Genomic DNA, 10,931 nt, shown 5'->3' on the forward strand with positions numbered 1-10,931 from the left:
TGTGTGTGTGTGTGTGTGTGTAACCCACACAGACATTGGCAATTACATGATTGCTCAGATTTTAAGGCAAGAAAATAATTTTTCCCATCTCAAACACACTTTCTGTCAGTTTTTATTAATACCTTGTCACCAACAACACCTATATAGACAAATGCTGCTATTTATGGAAAAAAATATATATATATACTGTATATATATATATATATATATATATATATATATTGTTTCATTGTGCGTTTTCTGCTGGACAGCTTGCATCTCTTTTCTCTGCCATGATTGTCAGTACTTGTTTTGATGCTTTGAGGCCATAAAGGGAAGCAGAAAGAAACTGCATTAAGCTTCCTGCAGCTCCTCCACCTCACACTAAGATCCCCTGACACACACACACACACACACACAAACATAAAAGCACAGATGATACCTCAAGTGGTTCACTGCACACATTTACATTTACACACTTGTATTTAAGCAGGTAAAGTCAAAGCCTGAGTAGCACCTTTAGTGTAAAGCACTTTCTCAAGAACCTTTTTGTCGACTTTTCACAGGTGCGGATTTTTTTATTCCCACTGGTATCCTTCAATATCCTTTAGTCTTTAAGCTGCAAAGACCTTTTCTGGCTTTACGAGTCTTCTATAAATTGTTGCTCTATTGGCTATTCCTATGTTTAGTGACATTTCCTTTTTATTCTTCTTTTAGTACATCTGACTTGTCTTGCTCTCTCTGTGAAAAAAAGGATTCAACAAATACGAAAATGAAATCAATAAATGGAAAACTACCTTTTAGCTTTTCATTTGGATTGAATTTTTAATCTCCTCCATAAAAATGCTCATTTTCATCCACAATACATTATTCAACTGTAAATGTGATGTTAAACCTTTTATCCCAATGACTAGCATTATCTATTGTGAATTAAAACAATATCAGGACCAGAAGGAGGGAGTTGGGAACCCTTTGAAACATTTTGTGGTTGCTGATTTGGTCCTCATGTGATTACTTTTTGGGCTGAGGCGTATATATTTACAGCACCCATTCCAAAACTGTTATATAAAATGTACATGAAGAACGCAAAGATTTGAAAATCTCATAAATGTATAAGTTATTCAAAATTCAAATCAAAGTTAGAAGTAAATCTTGGAAATCACAAACCCCATGCCATTAGGTACAACATCCAGCCCACATTTCAAAGGCCTGCCTCTCTAATTCCTATGGCATGGTCAGCTTACACAACTAGAAGGGCATCATCGGTGCAGAAAAGTGTATATAGCTTTAAGAACAACATATGCTCTCATCCACACAGCATCTTTTTCAAGGAAGGCCTTGGATAAATCCATTTGATGACACTAAGCGGCATACTGCATCTATTACCAGAACATGGCTTCATAGTAGAAGAGTCTGGGTGCTGAACTGGCCTGCCTGCAGTCCAGACCTCTTACTAATTAAAACAATTGAGGAATTAGGAATCCAAAAATCTGCTAGGACTGATGAATGTTGAACAGCTAGAATTTTACACCAGACAAAAATGTAGCTACTTTCCCCTCCAACAATTCCAGCATCTCAGTTCATGGACTTTATAGACGGTTGTTAAAATGAGGGGATGCTTCAGAGGTAAAAATGAACCAGTCTAAACTTTTTTACACTGTCATATGTCATCAGTTTTTAAATTACCTTCATTTTTCCTGAATTGATACCATTTTTGTGTAAACATCTAACATATTTAGGAATTTCCATTGTGAATAAAATATGGGTTTCCAAAATATGCAAATCATTGCATTTTGCTTTTAAATAAAAATTTCCTTGTTCTCATGTTTGCTAAAATGGGGTTATTTTGCATTAAAGCGGCAGTGATTTTAGACATTCACATTAAAGGAACTCTTATTATGGCAAAAATGTTGCCATATTTTATTTATTTTTTACCATAAAGTTGGGAGCTAGAGTCAAGTTTGTCTTATGAATGCATTTGTTTTAAGCTGATGTTTGGAAAAAAAAAACAATTTGTGTTCAAAGTTCACAACTTTGTTATAAAGAGAAAAACTTACGAAAGGTATTGTTATTATAATTTAAATCCTAACCAGCCGTATACTTGACATATGATAATCAGTATAAATGTGTTGGGTGTCAGCTGCAGGACTGCCAGCTGAGAATTCAGAGCACAACCACAGATACTGGAGGAGAGCATTGTGGAGCTTCCCTGTGGCTTTTACATCCTGTCAGTTTCTGAATTTAGTGTCAGTCTTCTCTCCTGCATCTTCTGTAAATATTGTCTTTATCCTGCCTCCACTCTTTACATTTCAGAAGTTTGACTCTGACAGGCGCCCACTCACTCTCAGACACATTTTGCTGTCCTGAAGTCTCTATATCATTTTTTTCTTTCACTAAGTGTTCGTTCTAAAAAAGGTTTTAGCTATTTTAGCCAAGATGTGGGTCTGTGTGTGTGTTGGCCTGTCTCTAGCACAGTCAAACTAACCTATGAACCAACTTAACTTTTTGGTCAACCAAATTCTGAATGAGCTCAGCAGCTAATCAACTATATCCAACTAAAAATGGCCACACCTCTGTCAGTTTTACAGATACTGAGGTAAATTCTGCAGTGGCAGTAACTGAGAGTCGTCCTCAACAGAGACATCAACACAACCTCTGAATGTTATCATGTTTCTCAAACTCTTACACTGTTGCATGCAGGGCTTGGAGCGGAGGAAGTGGAGGGAGCTTGTAGCTCCTCCTCCCCTTTAAATTTTTGAATAAAGTAGATGCTATTTCCTGCATCTGTACTCATCTGCAGGATGCTCATCTGGGCAGAAGTACACTTTTATTCCTCCAAACTGAGGCTGTTAATTAGTTTTTCACTTGTTGTAGACATATCTTTTATTTAACTTTTCCACTGAACCCCACATAAAACATCTGGACTTTTCAAGTGTAAATCAAGCTAAAACCCTATACAGGTGCCAAAATAAATAATATCCTGTTTCTCTGTCTCTGCAGTGCTATGTGAAGCCCCTCCCACTGTGGATAACGCTTTTCTTATTGGTCGAAAGCGTCCCCACTATGACGTACACTCCATAGTACGCTACCAGTGTGCCGACGGCTTCCTGCAGCGCCACGTGCCGACTGCCAAGTGTCGTGCTAATGGCAAGTGGGACCGACCTAAAATTATCTGCATAAAAAGTAAGTGTAACATGACAGGTTTTGACAGACAAGACTCAAAGCTGTATTTTTATTTATTTAATTTTTAGCATGCATAATCACCATAGGTCCAAAACACCAAACCTGCACTAACTGCCTGGAGGCGCTGCTGTCACTGTGTGTTTTCTGGCTCTCCAGTCCCACTCTCATTATTAATAAGTGCAAGGAGAAAAATACCATGGCTGCAGCCTGAACTAATTCTCATGGTTGCTTAGAAATGATTGGCTATTGTTTGAAGTGCTTTATGCTCAAGGTTGTTTACTTTTGTATTTATTTTTAGACGTCTCAAAAAATATTTTTTAAAAGACAGTTTCACATTTTAGAGAATAGAATAGACAAGTGCTAAAAGAAAACTGTTCAGCCCTTCATGTTCCTTATTTTATATGCTGAATAATTTAAAACACTTGCAAGAAATAATCAAGGGCTTTCTCCTGGAGCATTTTTTTTAAGATACTTCAATTATGACACTACACTGATAATGCATTCAAAATAACATCATTGTCATCATCTTTATTACCCTCATCATCATCATCATGATAAGTATCATCATCATCATCATCATCATCATCATCATCTTCTTCTTCTTTCTGCTTTTCCTTCTTCAGCGGTCGTCACAGTGCGTCATCCTTCTCCATCTCACTCTGTCCTCACTCCAGCTACCTCCATGTCCTCTCTAACTGCATCCATATATCTCCTCTTTGGTATTCCTTTGTCTTTTTCCTGGCAGCTGCATTCCTAACATCCTTCCACCAATAATACCCACTGTCCCTCCTTTGGACATGTCCAAACCTTCTCAATCTGACCTCTCTAACTTTATCTCCCAGTTGTTCAACCTGTGCTGACCTCATTCCTAATCTTATCCGTCCTTGTCACTTCGAAGGAGAACCTTATATCTCTGTCTCCAGACCATACAACATAGCTGGTCTAAAACCAACTAAATGGTGAAGCCAACAAAATGTGCCCTGTGTGCCACTTTGATAATCTGTTGGTGCTGCCTGCAGTTCAGGTCACTGCCAACAGGGTAATAAATCTACTGATGTTGACCTGCCCAAAAACTGCAAATAAGTACAGAAAATAACCGGAATTACCAAAAAACTATTTAAATCCCGTTTAAAATAATTAATAGTTGGAGGGCAAGCACTGTAAAAATAATGCACTTGAGGCTTAGCAATAAAGTCACATTATTTGATAGAAGAAACTATTCTTATGGGCGATTGATTTTTAGAAGGGTGCTGCCCCACCTGCCCTTATGACCCAGCTGTGCCCATCCATAGGTTTGATTAAATACTCAACTATCTTGTATTTCACTGCAGTGAGCTCAAAAAGTGTCAGCAATGATGAAACAGTAAAATAATGCTGCTTCTGTTCTAGCTGATAAAGATGTCATTACTTGTGCACTTTACTCTGAATTGTTTTTGTGGCCCGGGGTAATAAATTGTTTTATCATTCATTGCAGACTACATGTCAGACCAATATAATTTGACAGCGCAGTACAGCAAAAACTTACATGAAGGATGTGTGTGGGTTGTTAGCTCATTGCCTCCTTGCTAAAAGGTCCTAGTCTAAAAGAGATAAGGCAGATTCTCTCGGTGTGTTGGAAACAGGTGAGCCTTCCACAAAGGATGTCTGGTTCTGACCTTGCTGTGTGTTGATCCCTGTTTTCACTGCTGTCTGAAAGCCTCTTACGCTTATCAAGTATTTATGTATTTTTTCATTTTGTCTTCCACTCTTGGTTTTTGTCTTATCTCGTCTCAGACATTAATATATTGCACTTCCTTTTTTTTTTATGTCACCAGCTCGGCGAGCCCATCGTTTCCGGCGCCACCACCACAAGGGGAGGAGGGAGCGCCGGAAGCACAAGAGGCACAGTCACAGAGAGGGAGGTCACCATGGAGGGGAGCTTAACCAGGGTCACAATCATGCCCACTTCTGAACCAAAAAAAAAGGACATCCACTTTTTTTTTCTGTACTGCAAGCTGCAGTTTGCCTATCTCCCCGCTGTCCTCCTTTCCCAACTCACAATTCTCCGTCCACATCTCTCCACTCTCTCCTAACCCCGCTCCTGGCTCTCGGAGGCAACGTTAATCCACTCTGAGGATTGGCAATGTGCTACCACGTGTCGCCAGATTATGACAAACCCTTTGAGTTCGTTTTTCTAACATTTGGTCTTATTATTCTCTTACATCTATCCTTTTCACTCAATCTCCCTTTGAGTTCTTTCTACGCTGACCTTTTTTTGAGAAAGGGAAAAAAAAAACTTTGAGTTTGACCTTGAACATACTTTAGTAAGAAGTGGTTCATAGGGATGTCATCATTGAAAATACCATATCAAAGTCAGACAAGTCAGTGATGACCAGTTGTAGTTTTGACTTGAGCCTTTTGTCTATCGAACAGTTATTTTTACAAATGTTCAGTTTATTTGCTAACTTTACTGTTTTTAGTTTGCCCCTTTGGATGACACTGTACAAAGTTATTATTAAGATATTGTTTTTTTTTGTTTGTTTTTTTGACCAGAGGCAGATGTAATTGAGTTGCTTGATTGTTAGTGTTGCATTTTCCTTGTTAGTGTGAGATAGTTACTTTAGATTAGATGATGAAACCCCAGAGGAACATGGAAAGCATCTTCATTCAGTTTTAACACATCCCACATCAGCCGCTCTTCAGAAGCATTGAACCATCTCATAGAGGTCCTGCTGTGTCCAACGTCCTCACCTGTCGCCGCCACAAGTTTAATCTGCACATTTGATGTCGCTTGTCTCAGCTCAGATCAGCAGTCATACATTGGTTGTCTCTTTTTTGATGTGTTGCTCAAGGACTGTGTGCTGGGAGTTATTTATGATCATGTTCAGTCCCTACTTTATGTTTGTTTGTTTGTTTGTTTTTTAATAAGTATTTTAGCACATTTTTCATTCAAGTTATAAACACACGTTAACACACCAGCATTAGTTTTTTCACCAACCATAAAATAATGACTTTTGAATTAAATATAAATTTTAAAAGAAATAAGTTGATGCAGATCAATATATAACCACAAAAGCTTAATTAGACAAAGATTAGCATGGTAATATTCAACCATTCATATAACACCAACCACCATATTCACTTGAACCTGTTGACTGCTGGTGGAATCAAACCACCAACTCTCCCATTGGAGGCCAACTGCTCTAACCACTCAGACAGCTGCTCACAAAAGAAAACATAAATAATAGGAAGCAGTTTATCAACACCAGCAAATGCTGTTTTATTGACTATTTAAGTTTTTTTTTTTTTTTTTTTAATTTAAGCAGACAAATCCCAGTGGGGTGACAAATCTCTTTTTCAAGGGAGGCCTGGGGCTGAAGGCAGCTAAATTATGCATGTTTTTGGTGTACAGGAGGAAACTGGAGTATTTAGAAAAACAAAATGCATGTTATTTTATAAATCATTACCAGGATATATAGTCATAGAAAAATGAAAGTCCACAAAACTTTATTTATTTGTACTTTTGGCTGCTCCCTTTTCTCAGAGGAAACTGCATCCAGTGAACTCGCATGAAGACTTGGAAATTAATGTTTTTTTTAAACACCTAATGCCGTTCCTGCCACAACCAAACTGAGCTGCCACAGCTCATATGTGTGGAGCAGAGGGTTATTATCCAAGGTGCCCAGGGGAGGAGGTGGAGGATTAAGTGTCTTGCTCAAAGACCCACAAAGGAGCAAATGGGGGTGGAGGTAGGCATATGTGTTTCACCTTCCCTACACAAATTGTGATATAATAGTCAGGGGATTCAAACTGGCAACCTCTCAGTTACCGACTCCTTGTCTCTAACCTCTGCGCCACCACTCCCATCCACCCATCTTCAATTGTATAGGACTTTAAATAGGCCATTTAAAAATAATAATATTGTCTTCCTCATGTAAAATTAAAAAAATGTAACAGTAAATGTACAAAAACAAAAAAAAAAGTACAATTAGAAGTAAATTGAATGTGTAGAAAGTATAGAAAAACACATGTTCTTTTTTGTTTGGAAGAAAAGATTTGAGCACATTCTTAGCTAGGATTCTTTAAAAAGTATACGGCATTACATTTTAGTAAAACTTTCATAGTTTAGCAAAATCCTTTTTGAATGAACCACTGTACATCTGGAACGATGACCACTGGACAGATGAGACCAAAGTAGGGAACTCAAAATGCACAAACCCATGTTTGGAGAATGTCAAACACGCCATCCCAGGAGGGGTTTTGTCATTACAAGGTCAAAGTTTATTACAATTATTATTAACTAAAATGCAAGCAAAAAAAAGACTTGTTGGGTTTATTTAGTGAGTAATCAGCTGACGCAACGTCTGATGAAACTGAATGGGTTGAACATATGATGCAACAATCGGAGTCATGTTGAAATTATTATTCAAAGCTGTGCTGCTGGGTTTGAAGAGGATTATGAGGTGTGTTGAGCTCCTGCTTGTATGACTGTGTGTGTGTTAGCTCTGATTGTGTGTTTATGTCTGGATTTGTGAGTTTGTGACGGGGGGGTGGGGGGGGGACGTTGAAGAATGCTGAGGTTAAGGCTCACTGTTTCTGTAGCAGATATAAACTCACAGCTGTTCACACCAGAACTCAGCTCTGATAAATAAATGAATGATTGAATAATTTGCTGTTTCTTTCCTCTTTGCTGATCAAATAACTCATTTTCTTTTTTTTTTTAAAGAGCCTTTTTGGTTTGTCTGGGATTACGAAATTCTGACTCCAGCATGTCAGTTTTGACATTTCTCCATCATTTTGCCGGTTTTCTTTTACTTTGATAATGCGTCTTTGTTTCTACACTTTTATTCTGTTAAAGTGGAAACAAACTCTCAGTGCTTGGCTCAGTTTAACCAATTTCTTACTACAAAAAATCGACACTTCTCAAACATCTGACTTAATTCAGTCTATCCTGTGCACATGAATTCGTTGCCTTTCTCTCATCTCACCTTGGCAGCGACAACGCAAGTAAATCCACACCTTTGTATCAGTTTAATTAATCTACTGCATGCTTAATTAACAAGTCACATTATCAGGCCAACCACAGGGTTGCACCGACAGGAGGAGGGTAATGCTGATGGACAGCCAGGGGAGTGTGCGTAGCGCATGTCACAGCTGTCAAACCCCTGTCCCTCTGCAGATGACAGGCTGACACAGGCTGCTTTTTTCCGCAGTCCTTTCCGTAAAATGAATTTACCACGGGTGACTGAATGAAAGTGTAGACATGAAGCCCCTCTCACAGCAGAGCTGATGCTCAGACATAGGGCAATTACAGATGAGTAAAAGTCCAGTGATGTGACAGGATTTCAAAATAAGGCATCAAGCTGAAACAACAAATTCATACAACACTTAACTTGGATAATATTTAAGGAAGTAAAAGCGAAGAAATTAAAAATGTTGCACAAATGAAAAACAACGGCCATAGGAAGAACATCTACAGCTCGCTGCCTTTCGTGCAAGAGATTTAAACTAAGACTATTTTGTCTTGAAAAATGATGTAGTCTTAAAAATAATGTTATGAGCAATCACACAATTTATGGATTACCGGTACCTTGGAACCTGTTAGTATTTGGAATATGTGTTGACAATGATTCTCGACCACTGTTATATCAACATTTAGCTTAATAGCTGTAAAACTGACTTTGTTATGGCCATTTTTATGTTTGATAAGGCCATAAGCATCACATTAACTATTTGTGAAGGGGACATGTCCCCCTCACATTTAAAAAACATTCATTTGGACACACACACACACACACACACACATTTACCATGAAATATTAGTTCACCCAGCACTGTTTCCATCCATTCCACTTGATTAATAGAAGAATACTCAAACCACTAAAAATCCACTCTGGGTTTTTCTGGTTACCTACAACAACTCACCACACTGCATGTCATTGAGCATAAATGATGACTCATCAGTGCAGGCTGCTCAAAACTTGTGTAGGTTATGTCAGTCCCACTGACATCTCACAATGTCCAGCTTTTGCTAAAACCTTGTTTGTCTTCTACTAGTCCTTATCCATGTTAAATTACTGTTCAACTAAATAATGAAAAATTAGGACAAAGCTAATTTACTTTAACAGTAGGACAGTATAGATTGATATTGGGACTGGGCCTGTACTTATAGCACCTTTCTACCTTATTTAGATACTCAAAGCGCTTTACACTACAACCTGTGTCCTCATTTACACTTTCATGCAGCACTCTAGTAGATCTCTACATTGCTAATTGAACAAATAATTCTAAAGAGACTAATCAGTGCTTAGATCACATCCATACACCAATGGGACACACATCGGAGGCAATGACGGGTTCAGTGTCTTGCCCAGGGACACTTCGGTATGTGGCTGCTGGTGGATTCGAACCCCAGACTCTTGCATTGGTGGACGATTGCTCTAACCACTCAGCCACAGCCACCATATTCTTGGATGGCGATTAATTGTTCGCAATATTTGATCTCTCCCCAGTCACATTGGTCATTTGGAGATTCTTTACAAAGATGCAACACAGTGAAGTAGCAGAGCCTCTCAGACCTCTGCTGCCAGAGCTATGTGCTCTATTCACACAGGGAGATGTGTTGGTCAGGCTACTTCTTGTTGTGCAGTGCTCTTCAGCTGAGGCTGAAAAAAGTTTTGGTGCTTCAAGAAGGCTTAAGATATGGCTTCACTCCTCCATGAAACAGCAACGTTTGAACAATGTAGCTGTCTGTCACATAGACCAAGATAGACTTGATCAGGTGGACATGAAGGAGATTTGCCAGTCTTTTGTGTCTGCAAATGACAGAAGGCTGCACATGTTTGGAAGCTGTAACTAATCTGAGCAGGAAGAACTTGTTTTGTCTTTGCCCTAAGATTTGAAAAGTTCAGCTGGTGGTGTTATATAGGATACATTAAAGGAGAAATGTCATGTTAGGGAGAAAGAACACAAGTAACAAGTTTTCTGGAATGTAAAATTGGTCGAATCAGTGATGGGGAAGGAATATTGGAAAGGAAAATAATGGAGAAGATGGATGCTATTCCAAGTGGATTGTGAAGGAAAAAAGAATAAAAGTTATGAAGTGTAGAAATTGTTGCACCAAGATAGGACGGAACCTGTAAATTATTTTTGTTTTAATAATTACATACAGGTTGTCAAAGCTGACAAAAAAAAAGTTTTTATTCATTTACTCTATTTTATTTTATTTGGTCAGCATTCCTTGGCACAGTGTTATTTAGTGTTGTGAAGGCTGCATGATGCCAGGTCATTTTCTGCTATGAGTAGGTCTATCACTAGATCAGAAAACAGTAAAATGCCCCCCCCCCCCCCCCCCAAGTCACTGTTGGTGGTTATTGAAATGCTCATTGGGTAAAGTTATAATTCTCATTTTATAACATGCAAGTGTCACCATTGTTAAAGACAATGGCATGTTGTGTTTTAAATAAAACTAAATCAAAAATGAACAAACTAAAAGTCAAGTGCATCCTTAAAGTCATTTGTGATCAATTGTGTCACATTCATTTGTTTATCTTAATCAGAATGAGTTAAAAACAGGATGACTCGTATATGGACTAGTTGAATGAGGTGGCTCTATAATAGTTGTTGAATCAAGTGTTTACATATGTAAGTAAACATGGATGTTTTACAGCCCATTAAAATACACCAGAATGCAGGAAATGCATCTACTTTATTCAAAATTTTCTGGGGGAGGACACCCAGACCTCCCCCACCAGTGCCCCACTGGTTGACGCCAAAAGTTGATCAATTGT

At 38.4% G+C, this 10,931-nt stretch overlaps 1 protein-coding gene across 1 annotated transcript in view; it reads left to right on the forward strand.

Annotated features, from left to right (window-relative positions):
* The window catches only part of LOC119407460 (neurocan core protein-like), a 32,674-nt gene extending 27,440 nt beyond the window's left edge, over window positions 1-5,234 (forward strand). Inside the window, exons 7-8 of the mRNA XM_037674284.1 lie at window positions 2,980-3,162; window positions 4,977-5,234. Of these exons, the coding sequence (XP_037530212.1) occupies window positions 2,980-3,162; window positions 4,977-5,113 (320 nt within the window). The 3' untranslated portion in view covers window positions 5,114-5,234. The remainder of the gene's footprint in view (window positions 1-2,979; window positions 3,163-4,976) is intronic.
* The last annotated feature ends 5,697 nt before the right edge of the window (window positions 5,235-10,931 follow it).

This window comes from Nematolebias whitei, chromosome 3 (assembly GCF_014905685.2).
Source record: "Nematolebias whitei isolate Nwh7 chromosome 3, NemWhi1, whole genome shotgun sequence".
Taxonomy (NCBI): domain Eukaryota; kingdom Metazoa; phylum Chordata; class Actinopteri; order Cyprinodontiformes; family Rivulidae; genus Nematolebias; species Nematolebias whitei.